This window comes from Apis laboriosa, unplaced genomic scaffold (genome assembly GCF_014066325.1).
Source record: "Apis laboriosa isolate Shangri-la unplaced genomic scaffold, ASM1406632v1 scaffold17_cov146, whole genome shotgun sequence".
NCBI lineage: Eukaryota > Metazoa > Arthropoda > Insecta > Hymenoptera > Apidae > Apis > Apis laboriosa.
In genome coordinates this window covers 863155-878191 of record NW_025222181.1, presented here as the reverse complement: position 1 = coordinate 878191, position 15037 = coordinate 863155, and the positions used below count along the sequence as shown (strand labels likewise).

Below are 15037 nucleotides of genomic sequence, written 5' to 3'. Positions count from 1 at the left end.
ATTTTTATAGTCTTATGTCATATTCAAAGTGGGGGAACATTTATCATTAAATCATTCCGTATCGAGGATATTAATTTATAAACAATGCGTGAAATAAGTACAATATGAGTGACATGAAGAAAAAGATTCATCATTCTGCAGTATTTAAAAAACGAACAAAAAATGACGATAATGCTGAATTGTCAGAGGTTATTATTATATCTGCTAGAAAAAATGGAAATTTAAATCTCTCTTCGAGAGGATTATTCACGGGTATTCGCATTATATCAAAATGAAATGAATATTATTTAAATTTCATTTTCAAATGCTTACTATCACAATGCTATAGTATAAATAAATTAATATGCATGATTGTTCATATTCATATTACATTACAATTTTTATAATTTATCATTATTTTTTTTTTATTTAAAATAATTTATAATATAAGTATATTATACTTTTATTAAATATATATAATATTATTTTATTAAGAATTTTATATATTTTATCCATAAATTATCCATATATATATATATATATATATATATATATCATAAAAATTAATTACATTAATTTAATAAATATATACACATCAGCTTTATGCTTTTTAGTTGCATTGTATTTTTTAATTTCATTATTCTCGGAAACATAAAAATTATTTATTTTTGAAATATTTTTTATTTTTGCACTTTCATTTATCAAGCAAAGCACGTAATCTAAATTATAATAAAATAAAAATAGTATATATTAAATTTTATTTCATTCAATATGTAATTCAGTTTTAGTTATGAACTCTGTGTTTTTCATTTTGATTCATAGCTTTGCATGTTAGATATTGTGAATAATGCAATAAAGCAAACAATGTTTAAGATTATCTTACAAGATTATCACATATATGCATTAAGGTAAGTCATTCTTGTAAACATATTATATTTTATGTGTTATGTTATACATAGACTAATGTAATATATAACATATTATGATCAATGAAACTTATTATAGTACCTAATAGAGTATGGACTATAAATGATTTAACTGAAGAAGAAATAAGGAATTTACATGTTGAACTTGATTATATTCATGACAATGAACGATGGTGGGAACAAGAACCTCTCAAAATATTGGACTTAAGTTGTAACAGTTTAAAGGCAATTGATTCAAAAGTAGAATGTTTGACAGAATTAACTACATTATATGTAAGTATAGTTTTAATTTTATTCATGAAAAAATTGCATATGAAAAATTATGTAATAAATTTCTATAATTTTTATAGTTGCACAATAATATATTGGAAGATTTGCCAGTTGAAATAGGAAATTTAAAAAAGTTAGAAATACTAAATTTATCAAATAATAAATTAGAAAAATTACCACATGAATTTTATAAACTAACTGAATTGCATCAATTAAGCTTAAAAAATAATAATATAAAACAGCTTGATCCAGCATTTGGTGATTTCATAATGTTGACTTACTTGGTAATCATTTTTATATTTTTAAAATAATTTTATATAATTAATCTCTTGAAATATTGCATATATTTAGGACTTATCATACAATAATTTGACTGAATTACCAATTGGAATGGGATATTTAGTTCGACTTATTTCTTTGGATATAAATCATAATATGTTAAAAGAGTTACCACCTGATTTAACAAATATGAGAGGTATGATTTACAGTAATTTACAAAGAATAAATAAACATATATTTCTCTTTGTTTTATTTAATTTGTTTTTTTTTTTATTATATTTTTAACATATTACATCAGCTTCAACAAATAAACAGTTTCACACTGTTTCTTCCTCTATGACATAAAAATGTAATAAAATCTACACATATTTTTTAAAAATAGCATTACAAAAGTTAAATGCAAGTTATAATAACTTGGAAATGTTGCCACCTCTGGGTGAATTAAGGAAGGTAGAAACAGTGATGTTGCAAACAAATAAATTAACAACATTTCCTGATATGTCTGGTTGTATACAATTAAGAATACTACATTTGGCTGATAATAACATTACTGTACGTACTTATATGCTAATTTAAGCATATATGATAGTGATTATTTATAGAGAAATAAATAATTTATATGTTTGAATTATATGTATAAAAAAAATATTTTGTGCATTTAATATAATTATATAAATATAAAAATATATATTCTATAATCTTTGATAAAAAATATTTATTTATATACTGTAATAATTTATATTAATAATAATATTTTACATATAATAAAATTATACATATATAATAAAATTTTATATAATTTATAGGAAATTGATATGTCTTGTTTAGAAGGTGTAGGGCAATTAAAAACATTGACATTAGGAAATAATCAAATTGAATCTATACCAGAGGAAATAATAAAATTGGTGTATCTAGAAATTTTTGATTTATCACACAACAAAATAACTCTGTATGTTATTTTCTATTCATTATTATTCTGTTATAATGTAATATTTTCAAAATAATATTCTTTGTTTTATAGAATTCCAGAATATATTGGTTTAATGCCTAATATAAAACAACTTATGATTGATGGAAATGATGTAAAAAATATTAGAACAGATATAATACGATGTGGTACATCTCGAATTTTAAAACATATACAACAGAATCTTAAAAGTACAAACTTAGATTCCAAAAGATATGTAACATTAAATACTAGTACAAATATTTATCCAGATAGGTATATAAATTATCCAGATAGATATATAAAAATTAATTATTTAAACTTAATTGTTTGAATATTTATTATTAATATAGTAAATTATTTCTAAATAATATGAATTTTAGATATACCATGCAGAGTACAAAATTGTTGAGTTTGACTGGACAAAATCTTACTGAAATACCACAAGAAGTTTTGGAAAATGCATGTAAAGCTGATGTAGGTACTGTGGATTTAAGTAGAAATAACTTCTCTACATTACCTGATGAATTACATATAATTACAAAAGTTACTGATTTAAAATTGACATCTAATCAACTAACACATATACCAGAATGGATTTGTGAAAAATATAAGTATCTACAAATTTTAGATTTAAGCAAAAATTATTTAGAATCACTTCCTTCCAACATTGGCTTGCTTAAATATTTACAAGAACTTAATATTTCATTTAACAGGTATTACTTATAATTGTATATAGTATTGTATAATAACATATATTATTAATAATGTATAATATTAATAATATATATGTAAGATATATAATAATATCAATGTATCAATGAAAAATATATAGTTATATAAACATAAAATCTTATTAAAATTTATTGATATGTTATACAGGTATAAAGAAATACCAGAATCAATTTATGATGTGAATTCTCTAGAAATATTAATAGCAAATGACAATTTAATTACTAATATTGATATATTATCTCTACAAAAATTACAAAAACTTACAATATTAAATCTTGCTAATAATAATATTGGATACATACCACCAGAACTTGGTAATTTAAAAAATCTAAGGTAAAAATAAAAATTAAGGTAAAATTAAAAATAAATAAATTATATTTAATATTTTATATTATTGAATTTTTATAGGAATCTATCTTTATCTGGAAATTGTTTTAAACAACCTAGACAAGCAATTCTAATGAAATCTACAGAAGAAATTCTTGCATATCTTAGAAACAGAATACCTCAGTAAAGTTATTAAATTATTAAATTAAAATTATTAAATTATTGAAGAAATTTATAATTAAAAAAATGTACAAAAGTACATTTATAAATGTACAATTGAGACAATTGAATGTGTCAAATAAAATATATGCCAATTATGGTAATGTTATTGCTACAGTAATGTCTAAAAATAAATTATATATATAAAATAAATTAATAAATTTATTTTAATTATTTTATAATTAAATAAGCTTTATAATTAAAGAATACAAAATCAAAAATGTATTTATTAGAAATATTAAGACATTTTTAAAATTAATAAACTTAAAAGATATTTTTTTGTAAATTATTATATTGAATTAATAAATTATTATTAATAAAAATGATAATGAATTGAAATTAAATTTCATAAATTTCATAAACATAAAATTACATACACGAAAAAAAACAATTTATTATAAAATATGTCGTAAGATGAAAAAAGAATAATATCAGATAAAAATTATGAAATCAGCACCATCTCTTGAGTATCAAAGATATCTTTTCAAAAACAATATAAAATAAAATAAGAATGAAGATCATCTATTGAGTACTTTTGAAAACATATTTTCAAAAGTTAATTAATTGATAAATATAATTCAGCAAGAAAAAGTAGATGTACCAATAAGAGACTATTTTAAAATATAAAATATAAAATATTTAAATGTTATAATTTTTAATATTTTATTAATATTTAATTAATTTTATTATTTATTAATGTATATATGATTTATAATACTATAATTTATGAAATATTAATTTTAAAAGTAATTTATTGAAATTTATCATTCTATAAATATTTTATATATATCGCAAAAAATATTACAATTGTTAATTCAATTTATAAATTTTTATTTTATTTAATTAATTTTTTTTCTAATTCTCGATTTAATTTTATTGGCAGTAGATAATACTTACTTCAAAATTGCAATACTACGTCAAAAGTTTAGTTTCGTTTTCTTTCCGCTACAAAATGGCGGAAGATATATCAATGGTTCCTATGTGAAGGAGTTGAGGTGACGTGTCTTCCATTTTCCAGTTTCCCGGCAGTGGTTTTACAAGATGAATGCTTTTAAACGCGATAAGAAAGAGGAAGAAGATGGTAATCATAAATAATCATCGTTCCATTATCCACATTATCTTAAGTTTCTAAACAAAATTAAACAAATCAGACCTATTCTTGTGACAGTTCCTTGTAAACAGATTTAAACGACTGCTCGTCGTGGAAGATAATTTTTCTCCAATGAATTCTTTTATTTCACGTAACTTGATTTTTATTCTTTTCAATTATGAATTTATACGCACTTTTCGAACAAGTAATACATAAACAATGACTTTCATTCGACACTTGCTTAGCTAATTTTTATGTTAATAGGTGGGGGAAACCCTTTCCAAAATCTAGAGAAAACGACGGTTCTCCAAGAAGCTCGTACTTTCAACGATACTCCAGTTAATCCAAGAAAATGTGCTCACATTCTTACGAAAATTTTGTATCTATTAAATCAAGGAGAACAATTGGGTACAATGGAAGCAACAGAAGCATTTTTTGCTATGACCAAGTTATTCCAGTCCAGAGATGTTGTCCTAAGAAGGTTGGTCTATCTAGGCATCAAAGAATTGAGTTCTTTGGCAGAAGATGTGATTATAGTTACTTCGAGTTTGACAAAGGATATGACTGGAAAAGAAGATTTGTATCGAGCTGCAGCAATAAGGGCATTATGTACCATTACAGATGGTGGGATGTTAGCAGCTATTGAACGTTATATGAAACAAGCTATTGTAGATCGTTCTGCTGCTGTATCCAGTGCAGCTTTAGTTTCTACTTTACATTTGACTAATGTATCTGGAGATGTTGCACGTAGATGGGCAAATGAAGCTCAAGAAGCATTAAATTCTAATAATGTGATGGTTCAATATCATGCTCTTGGTGTCTTGTATCAAGCACGTAAAGCAGATAAACATGCTGTAATTAAGTTAGTTGCTAAGCTTATGAGAACAAGTCCAAAAAGTCCTTATGCAGCATGTATGTTAATTAGAATGGCATGTAAATTATTAGATGAAGTTGACAAAGGAGAAGAACTGTTAGGATTTATTGAATCTTGTTTACGTCATAAATCAGAAATGGTAGTATATGAAGCAGCACATGCTTTAATCAATCTTGGAAGAAGTTGCACAAAAGAAATAACTCCTGCTATTAGTGTTCTTCAATTATTTTGTGGATCTCAAAAACCAGCTCTGAGATTTGCTGCTGTTAGAACTTTAAATAAAGTTGCCATGTCTCATCCAACAGCAGTTACTGCATGCAATTTAGATTTAGAAAATTTAATTACTGATTCAAACAGATCTATTGCTACATTAGCAATTACTACCCTATTAAAAACTGGAGCAGAAAGTTCAGTAGATCGACTAATGAAACAAATCGCTACTTTCGTATCGGAAATTTCGGATGAGTTTAAGGTCGTAGTTGTACAAGCTATAAGGTAATAATATAATTTTTTAACAATTTTATATATATAAAACAAAGAAAAAAATTTTTATGCAGTTTTTTATCCAACTATTAGGGCCCTCTGTCAAAAATTCCCTCGAAAACATGCAGTTCTAATGAATTTTCTTTCTGCTATGCTAAGAGATGAAGGAGGACTTGAATATAAGGCAGCAATTGCAGATACAATAATAGCTGTTATGGAAGTAAATGCAGAGGCAAAGGAAGCTGGTCTAGCTCATCTTTGTGAATTTATTGAAGATTGCGAGCATAATTCACTCGCTGTTCGCATTCTTCATTTACTTGGTCAGGAAGGACCAACTTCAAAACAGCCATCTCGATATATTCGTTTTATTTACAATCGTGTCATTTTGGAAAGTGCCAGTGTTCGTGCTGCAGCGGTTACTGCGTTAGCACGTTTTGCCGCAGCATGTTCACCATTATTGCCAAATGTGTTGGTTCTCTTATCACGCTGTCAATTGGATTCAGATGATGAAGTCCGTGATCGTGCGGCTTATTATTGTGCTATTTTACAGCAACAAAATGATCAAACTGTTTTACCCTTAGTACAGCCTCCCCTTTTATCTGTACCTAGTTTAGAAAGAGCTTTACGAAATTATATGCAAACATCAATGGATGAACCATTTGATATCTCACAAGTAATTAATCAAAATATTAAAAATTTTTAAAAAATATAAATTTTTAATCTAATTATTCAAATTTATTACGAATCAATTTTTATAGATTCCACCAGCACAAACAATTGAAGAACCAGCACAAGTAGAAGTACATACTGCTGTGAAACAACAACAATCTCGATTAACACGAGAGGAAAGCTTCATGGAAAAATTATCACAAATACCACATTTGACAATGATTATTCGCGATTCTTCTCTACTTAAATCATCACCTGTGTTTGAATTGACAGAATCAGAAACAGAGTATAATGTTAAATGCATTAAACATACATTCACTGATCTTCTCGTTTTACAATTCGATTGTATAAATACTCTTTCTGATCAATTACTTGAAGATGTGAGAGTCGCTGTCGAATCACCTGAAGGGTAATAATTCACATATATTTATGATATTTTTCGAAATACAATATTTTTATATTTTTAGCTATGTAATTGTGTGTGAAGTCCCATGTCCACGTTTACCATACAATGAACTTGGCACAACATATACAGTATTAAGATACCCGGAAGATATTCATGCTAGTGTTGCTACTATTCCTACAACTTTGCGATTTATGGCTCGTGATTGTGATCCTGCAACAGGAGTTCCAGATGCTGATCAAGGATATAATGATGAATATATGGTATTTTTGTTATATATTTAAAATTTCTTTTCCAAACTTAATTTTATTATTATTGAGCAAAATTAAGAACATTCTTAATAATTTTATATTAAATATTTATTTGTTTTTATATGTTAAATATTTGCTTATTTAAGAAAAAAATATTTAATAATTTAAAAAAAAATATGTGGTTTTTAGTTGGAAGATTTAGAAATAACTTTGGCTGATCAAGTTCGAGGAATTGGAAATAGAGTATTAGATTTTGGTGCTGCATGGGATGCAGCTGCTGCGAAAGGATACGCGAAACTAGAAGAAACTTTTGCTTTGGGTCCATCAGTGACCAGTTTAGAAGGAGCAATTCAAAGTCTTACAGGATTTTTAGGCTTGGATGCCGTAGATCGAACCAACCGAGTACAATCTGGTGCTGCTGCACATAATTTATTACTAAGTGGTATTTTTAGAGGCGGAAAAGAAGTTCTTGCACGAGCAAGATTAGCATTGTCGGATAATCAAGTAACGATGCAGCTTTCTGTTCTGTGTCAAGATCCAGACGTTGCCGATTTAATTATTTCTTCTGTAGGATAAATTATTACTATTATTATTAAATTATATATATATACCTATCGACTATACATGTCAAAAATTAAATTCCTATATTAAGAATTTTTATTTTTAATCATAAGTTAATGTTATGAGAAAAGTTACAAAACAAAACTTTGTTAAATCACTATTTCTATGTAATACTTTGTACATACAATTATAAAACTATTCTCTCTCGATAATATTTTTAAAGTTTTTATTTGATATTAATATATATTTTCTTTCCTATATTAAATTTAAAGTATCTATATAATATTATATTATATCTATAGTATATCAGTATTAAATTCAATTTACAATAGTACATATTGTTTTTTTGAAAAGTGAGATATAATTATTACATTGCATTTTATATTTCATAATTTCTTTTTGAATAAAAATTAAAAGTTTTATCATAATTTGATTGAATATAATTCATAAATTTTTTATTTTAAATAGTAGAAATTAAAAAGTTTTGTTTACACTATCGGTATTAATCTATGCTATTATTAGCATTTGAAAGGAAGATCACGTATGTAAATGCTATTTCTACTTTATCGGCTGGCCACTTTACGATTAATATAGCATTGTTTGGCTTCCTCTTGAAAATGGCTGCCGTATTGGACGAAGTCGGCAAATCCGCCGAAAAATTAGTAAATGAAGAAAAAGATGAAATTGTTGATGAAGAAGATGAAACTGGTGCAGTAGAAGCGTCTAAAAAGAAAAAAAAGAAGAAAAAGAAGAAGAAAGCTGGTATGTCATTTTATTGTATTTTTGGGTGTATACTCGTTTACGCAAGTTCAAGGATTAATCATGTGTTTGTCCGAATCTACATTTATGAAAATAATGCATATGTATATAATATATAATTATTATTATTTTTATCATTGCAATTTTTATGATGCAATTTTGATATGTTCAATTATAATTAATGATGAACATATGTAAGTTGTTATTATATGACTATGTATGGCACAGTGAATAAATTACTTTGTATTAGTTTTTACTTCTTGTTGTCATTTTTTTTATGGCTAAGATTTGTTTTGCAAAATGCTTTGATTTAATTTATTTGTCTATCTTTTATATATATGAAAAATTTTTTATATATTAAATATAATATTCTATTAAATTTTCAAAATTAGATTATAATATTGAAAATGTTTTTATTTATAAATAATTTTTGAATTCAGCATATAATATGGTATAATTAGAACTTTTATAACTTCCTATAAACAATTTTATAGGAGCTGGTGAAGCTAGTGCAGATGTTCCAGAAGGAGAAGAAGAAAAAACAAAACATGATAATGCTGTAGATGAAGGTAATTTGTTTTTAAGTTTATATTTTAAGCATATAAGGAAATCATTTAAATATATAATATTTAATTCATGTTATATTATACACAGAAGTTGATATAGAGGCAACAGAAAATGATGCAGAAACAGAAGATATTAAAAAGAAAAAGAAGAAACGTAAATCACGTGGGAAAGGTCCTAAACAACAAACAGATCCACCAACTATTCCTGTGTCAGAATTATTTTCAGATGGAAACTTTCCAATTGGGCAAATAATGGATCATCCACCTGCTGCAGGAATAGATGATAGAACAGCTAAAGAACGTTTTTCAAGTGAAGAAGCAAGAGCTTTTGATAGAATGCATAATGATATTTATAATGAAGCAAGGCAAGCAGCTGAAGCTCATAGACAAACAAGAAAACATATTATGAAATGGGTATGTGATAATAGCAAAATAAGTATAAAAAAGAGAAAAATAAAACATTTTATATAAGAATGTAATTTATTTAGGTGAAACCTGGAATGACAATGATAGAAATTTGCAATGAATTAGAAAATACAGCTAGGAAGTTAATAGGAGAAGATGGATTGAAAGCTGGATTAGCATTTCCAACTGGTTGTTCAAGAAATCATTGTGCAGCTCATTATACTCCAAATGCTGGAGATCCAACTGTTTTAGAATATGATGATGTCACCAAAATTGACTTTGGAACACATATTAATGGACGAATTATTGATTGTGCATTTACATTGGCATTCAATCCAAAATATGATAAGCTCATAGAAGCTGTTCGTGATGCGACAAATACAGGTATCAAAGCTGCTGGTATTGATGTTCAACTATGCGATGTTGGTGCTGCAATTCAAGAAGTTATGGAATCATATGAAATTGAATTAGATGGCAAAACTTATCCGGTATATTTGTTATTTCTTCATATAATTTTTCAATGTCACCATAAATCATTATTATTAAGAATTAATTATAATACATATAGGTAAAATCTATAAGAAATCTTAATGGTCATTCAATTGCTCCGTATCGTATCCATGCTGGAAAAACTGTACCGATAGTTAAAGGTGGCGAAGCTACCAGAATGGAAGAAAATGAATTTTATGCTATTGAAACTTTTGGATCTACTGGAAGAGGAATTGTTCATGATGATTTAGACTGTTCTCATTATATGAAGAGCTTTGATGCCGGTTTCGTTCCATTAAGATTACAAAGTAGCAAATCTTTACTCAACGTTATTAATAAACATTTCGGTAAATATCGAAATAATTTCGATTTATTTGTTAAAAAATAAATTATAAAAAATGTATTCACTATAGGTACTTTGGCTTTCTGCAAACGATGGTTAGATCGTGTTGGTTGCACGAAATATCAAATGGCTTTGAAGGATTTATGTGATAAAGGCGCAGTAGAAGCTTACCCACCTTTAGTTGATGTCAAGGGATGTTACACTGCTCAATTTGAGCATACTCTTGTTTTACGCCCAACATGTAAAGAAGTTATTTCTCGCGGAGACGATTACTGAAATGTCTATTGTTTTAAATTGCGTATACTCATTATATTCACAATCTGAGAATGTACAAGTTGATTTATGTAAAGCCACATCGATGATAAATGTTAATTATTAATAACGCTATATTTAATTATACAATTCTAATAACATTTTATTGATTGTTTCCTTTTTATTGATAGAAAGACTATAATCATGATAAGATGAAATCTTATAAAATATATAAAAAAAATGAAAATTAGATATTTTTTTATTTTATTTTTTAATCCAATATAGATAAGACAAAATATTTTTATGAAATATCGAATTGTCAAGTTGAATCAATATTATAAGCAATATTTTTTTTTATTTAATATATTTGTTATTTTCCTACAAATTAATAAAAATAAAAAACTTATTGACATTGAATAAAATATATTTAGTATTTTAAATGTTCCAATATGATGATTAATTTACACAAATTAAAATTTAATACACTTAATAATAATATTAAAATTCACATGTTTACATAATATATCTATTTATTTATAAGTTTTTTTTCATAGAATTTTATTATATTTTTGAATTTTTAAATATTATAATTATTTTTATTATATTTTCAAAACAGTAAAGATAAATGTACTTTAATGTATTATTATCAATGAAAAACTTACTAAATTCGAGTGTACGATCACGTTTCTATAATACATTGATTAAAACAATATAGTGCAACAATATATATTTCATTTCTTTTCTGAATTATGAACACTAGAGTTTAATAAATGCTGCTATATTAATCTATCAGATGTTTTCCATTTAACTGCTAATATATAGTTATTACAAATGTACGGTGGTCCCAGGCTACCAATTCTACTACTGCGTTTATTGCGATGAAATTATATCTGTACTTCGTATTCAGGTCTAAATTGGTATAAATTCAGGCACGATGATAAGTTATCGTCAAACAATTACATTTTGTTCATAGTATCTGTTTAAATTCTCGTCTATATTATTTATGACTGATCGCTTATTCTAATGGTATTAGTTTTTACATAAGAAAACTCTGAAAAAAGAGCACGTAACAAAATATCGAACCGATTCAATCACCAGGTTCGGCAATTTTATTTCTCCTTCAATAACTAAACGTCGTAACAAAGATGCAATGCATTATACTGTATTATATCATTGACACGTATGGATATACATGTAAGTTGAATTTTACTGAGATTTATTTACGGCCTTAATCTGTTATTACGTTTATAACATTTGAATCTGCAATCCCTAAATTTAACAAGGCCTTGTTCGACAAATGAGTACATATATATATATTATTTCAAGTTCACGGAAATTACTTTCATGGAATTTCATGAAAAGTAAGCGTTAGACTTCGTTAAAATATCTAACGAGACTAATTAGTTTAGAAGAAGAAATAAATCATCTAATGTGCATATTCGCGCTTTCTGAGAACTTTGGAAGAATAAGGCAATTATCTACTTTTACGCGAAAAACGCACAACTGAAGTATCACACATTATAATTAAATATATATACTTTAAACCAATAAATCTATCAAAATATGATAGATGATAAAATCTATTCTTTTTTTTCTATTCTTTCTTATTTTCTGTTTTTCTAATATTTAACACGTCACATCACAATAATTTTTAATTAATTGTACAACTTTATTTTGTTTTTAATGAATTGTTATCGGAGTAAATGTAGTATATGTACATAGTCAAATTAGAAAATATGATCAAAAAAAGTTTGGCTCAAGAGTTGCGACGTAATATTTCGATTATCGCTAACCCATACGATATTAAATTTATCGTATTTCACAAATCAATCTTTCTTTCTTTCTTTATTTTTACATAACTTCATTGTGAATCTGCGCGCGGTCTTAGTTTTGCTCTCGCTGTTATTAAAAGATTGCTCGGTGGCTCCATCGGTTGGGATTGTTCCAGCTGAAAAATCGAAATATCAGAAAGATGTAAAAATTTAATTAAAAAGAAGAAAAGCGTTTTGTATAAAAATAAAAATAGAAAAGATAGAAAAAGATACTAACTGCCATTTCAATATGCTTTGCCCTTTGCTCGATTGCTCTTTGTAAAGCAGTTCGGGGATCGTCTTTGTAGTTCTCCTCTCGATTTCTTTCAGCTTCTCTCCTCGAGGCAGCTTCCCTCTGTTTCTCGAGCGCTCGTTGAAGCTCGCTTTTTTGATTTAGCACGTTTTTGCCACTGGAAGAAAGTGAAAATCGATTAGCTAATTATGCGGGGAACGTATCTCGCCGACAAAGATTATGGGCTGCGCGTGAAAATTGCTACGATGAGAAAAATGCGCGTGAACAACCTTTCAATTGAATAGCGGACCTGTTTAAACCATAAAAGTGACTGGGAATGAATTACAGGGAATATATTAACAGGAAACGATTTTCTCGATGATAGGCGTGCGAAGTGCGAGTCTCTTTTCTATTATTATACACATATATATATATATATGCATATATATGTATGCAAATAAAAAATAAAAAACTAAAAATCATTATTTAAATATTAAAAAAAATATTTTTGTTTTAATAATATATTTTAAGAAATTTAAGAACATGTTAAAAATTATATTTTGCGTTAATATTTGCATTAATTTATCTCATGGATATTTGACTTTAGATTTCATTGCTCGTACTTCGCGACATGTCAAGGATAAAAATAATACTTTTGCTTAAATTATGACGTAAGTCAGTTATAAATTATTTATTATATTCTTAAAATGCAGATGAAATATATCTATCACTTCTTTGGAATCTTTCGATATGCTATAATAATATATCAATATTCACAGATACCATATATAACGTGTCACAAAGATGTTCTATCGTATGTACAAAATTATGCTAACATAATTCAATGCTTAAAAGATTCCATGTCATAAATATAGATTAAAAGAAGCTTACACTTTCTGATTGAATAATAATTCCCTTCGAAGATCTTTGTGATTCGTGGACGAAAGGTAAGGATTATACGGTTTTCTCGGCAAGATCAATCCATCTGGTCCCATGTGAGGAGCAGGTGGTGGAGGAGGTGGTACACCCAACACTGGTGCCATCTTTCGTCCTAAAAAAGAACAAATCACATAAATATAAATTTATGATAGCAAAGATGTTTGAAGATTGATTGTAGTTAGGTGGATATTCATGGAACATAATGTTACCGTATCGCTAATATATCTAACCAATCAGAAACGTACGATAATAAAGATGCGAAAGAGATGGAAAATATTTGAAAAGCATTAGATCTATGTTTTACATCGAGCGGAAAAACGAATTTATGTATGAAAGATATTATGAAAGATTAAATAATAGCAGCAGAAAAATGTTTGAAAATTAATTTCATAATTTCGAGTAATAATAAAAAATAAAAGTAAATAATTTTACAAGTAAAAAATTAGAAAAAAATTTGAAAAAAGGGATAGTGGATTCGAGATAACCATTTAATCGTGAAGAAAGAAAAACTAAAATGGTAATCGGTAGATCTCTGCGGTCAAGTTTTTTATTCACCCTCCAACAAAGCGATTCTCTCCCTGATGGAAACCTCTTCGCACATTGCCGCGGATTGTACTGAAGTATTTCCGGGCGAAAACCGTATCAAACAGGCAACTTGTATATACTTTTGCGTAAGGCTTCGCATAGCTGCTAATCGGATAGAAAAATACGCGGCATCAACCGCCATATACCTATCTTTTATGCCTTCAAGGTAAAGTAAACAATGCGCTCTTATCATATTAAACCAAATTTTTTAATTGAACGTAGAGAATACTATATTAGATCGAATAAATGATCGTAAATATCTCATCGTTTAACGTGGATACGTCCATCGGTTGTCGTAGAAATTATTGTAGAAAGCATCGTTGTTCCAATTCCAAAGGTAATCATTTCAAATATACTATTTTTTCCACAAATTGATCATTTCGCCAAAGAATCGTTAATACAATTGATGACATTTATTAATAGATCCATTGATGACGTTAATTTTTGATCAAACTCATTAATCAAAATATATAATTCAAAAATTTAATCGTCAAAAAAATTGAAATTGATTTAATTTAATCGATTGATTAATTAATTATTAACCGATTTATTTAAACAATTTTTATCATATTTATTATTGTACTAATTTTTTAAACATATGATTGTTAAATAAGAAAAATTTATTTTAATAGAAAAATTTGTTG

General features: G+C 26.5%; 4 protein-coding genes across 6 annotated transcripts; 3 read left to right on the top strand and 1 right to left on the bottom strand.

The window, feature by feature from the left end:
- The first annotated feature begins 11 nt into the window (after nt 1-11).
- On the top strand, nt 12-3875 carry LOC122711652 (leucine-rich repeat-containing protein 40-like). Its single transcript, XM_043930654.1, has 10 exons — nt 12-252; nt 985-1178; nt 1256-1459; nt 1527-1650; nt 1837-2006; nt 2261-2403; nt 2476-2676; nt 2784-3116; nt 3283-3468; nt 3544-3875. The coding sequence occupies exons 1-10, from the start codon at nt 105-107 to the stop codon at nt 3647-3649; spliced, it is 1809 nt and encodes a 602-aa protein (XP_043786589.1). The 5' UTR covers nt 12-104; the 3' UTR covers nt 3650-3875.
- Nucleotides 3876-4631: 756 nt separating this feature from the next.
- Nucleotides 4632-8226, top strand: LOC122711637 (coatomer subunit gamma). Of its 3 annotated transcripts, XM_043930622.1 has the most exons (7): nt 4676-4762; nt 4850-4922; nt 5036-6140; nt 6222-6801; nt 6887-7206; nt 7265-7463; nt 7641-8226. In XM_043930622.1, the coding sequence occupies exons 1-7, from the start codon at nt 4727-4729 to the stop codon at nt 8025-8027; spliced, it is 2700 nt and encodes an 899-aa protein (XP_043786557.1). In that variant the 5' UTR covers nt 4676-4726; the 3' UTR covers nt 8028-8226. The 3 variants fall into 3 exon arrangements, with proteins under 3 accessions (XP_043786558.1, XP_043786557.1, XP_043786559.1); XM_043930623.1 differs by lacking the exon at nt 4850-4922 and having other exon boundaries at nt 4632-4762; XM_043930624.1 differs by lacking the exon at nt 4676-4762 and having other exon boundaries at nt 4770-4922.
- A 388-nt stretch (nt 8227-8614) lies between these two features.
- On the top strand, nt 8615-10992 carry LOC122711651 (methionine aminopeptidase 2). The gene is made up of 6 exons (XM_043930653.1): nt 8615-8774; nt 9266-9340; nt 9426-9751; nt 9826-10230; nt 10311-10578; nt 10645-10992. The coding sequence occupies exons 1-6, from the start codon at nt 8630-8632 to the stop codon at nt 10848-10850; spliced, it is 1425 nt and encodes a 474-aa protein (XP_043786588.1). The 5' UTR covers nt 8615-8629; the 3' UTR covers nt 10851-10992.
- Nucleotides 10993-11372: 380 nt separating this feature from the next.
- LOC122711624 (protein FAM107B) lies at nt 11373-14535 on the bottom strand. Its single transcript, XM_043930601.1, has 4 exons — nt 14364-14535; nt 13761-13920; nt 12876-13047; nt 11373-12774 (listed from the first exon to the last, which is right to left on the bottom strand). The coding sequence occupies exons 1-4, from the start codon at nt 14533-14535 to the stop codon at nt 12688-12690; spliced, it is 591 nt and encodes a 196-aa protein (XP_043786536.1). The 3' UTR covers nt 11373-12687.
- Nucleotides 14536-15037: the final 502 nt, after the last annotated feature.

Bases quoted from the DNA above. Each gene is read 5' to 3' on its own strand.
- LOC122711652 (XM_043930654.1), top strand. From the start codon at position 105: ATGAGTGACATGAAGAAAAAGATTCATCATTCTGCAGTATTTAAAAAA. The intron at 1,460-1,526 runs GTAATCATTTTT...GCATATATTTAG, and splicing joins TCATAATGTTGACTTACTTG to GACTTATCATACAATAATTT. The intron at 2,404-2,475 runs GTATGTTATTTT...TTTGTTTTATAG, and splicing joins TCACACAACAAAATAACTCT to AATTCCAGAATATATTGGTT.
- LOC122711637 (XM_043930622.1), top strand. From the start codon at position 4,727: ATGCTTTTAAACGCGATAAGAAAGAGGAAGAAGATG. The intron at 4,763-4,849 runs GTAATCATAAAT...TTCTTGTGACAG, and splicing joins TAAGAAAGAGGAAGAAGATG to TTCCTTGTAAACAGATTTAA. The intron at 4,923-5,035 runs GTAACTTGATTT...TTATGTTAATAG, and splicing joins AATGAATTCTTTTATTTCAC to GTGGGGGAAACCCTTTCCAA.
- LOC122711651 (XM_043930653.1), top strand. From the start codon at position 8,630: ATGGCTGCCGTATTGGACGAAGTCGGCAAATCCGCCGAAAAATTAGTA. The intron at 8,775-9,265 runs GTATGTCATTTT...ACAATTTTATAG, and splicing joins GAAAAAGAAGAAGAAAGCTG to GAGCTGGTGAAGCTAGTGCA. The intron at 10,579-10,644 runs GTAAATATCGAA...TATTCACTATAG, and splicing joins CGTTATTAATAAACATTTCG to GTACTTTGGCTTTCTGCAAA.
- LOC122711624 (XM_043930601.1), bottom strand. From the start codon at position 14,535: ATGGCGGTTGATGCCGCGTATTTTTCTATCCGATTAGCAGCTATGCGA. The intron at 13,921-14,363 runs GTGAATAAAAAA...GTTCTTTTTTAG, and splicing joins GAGAATCGCTTTGTTGGAGG to GACGAAAGATGGCACCAGTG. The intron at 13,048-13,760 runs GTAAGCTTCTTT...ACTTTCTTCCAG, and splicing joins TTATTATTCAATCAGAAAGT to TGGCAAAAACGTGCTAAATC.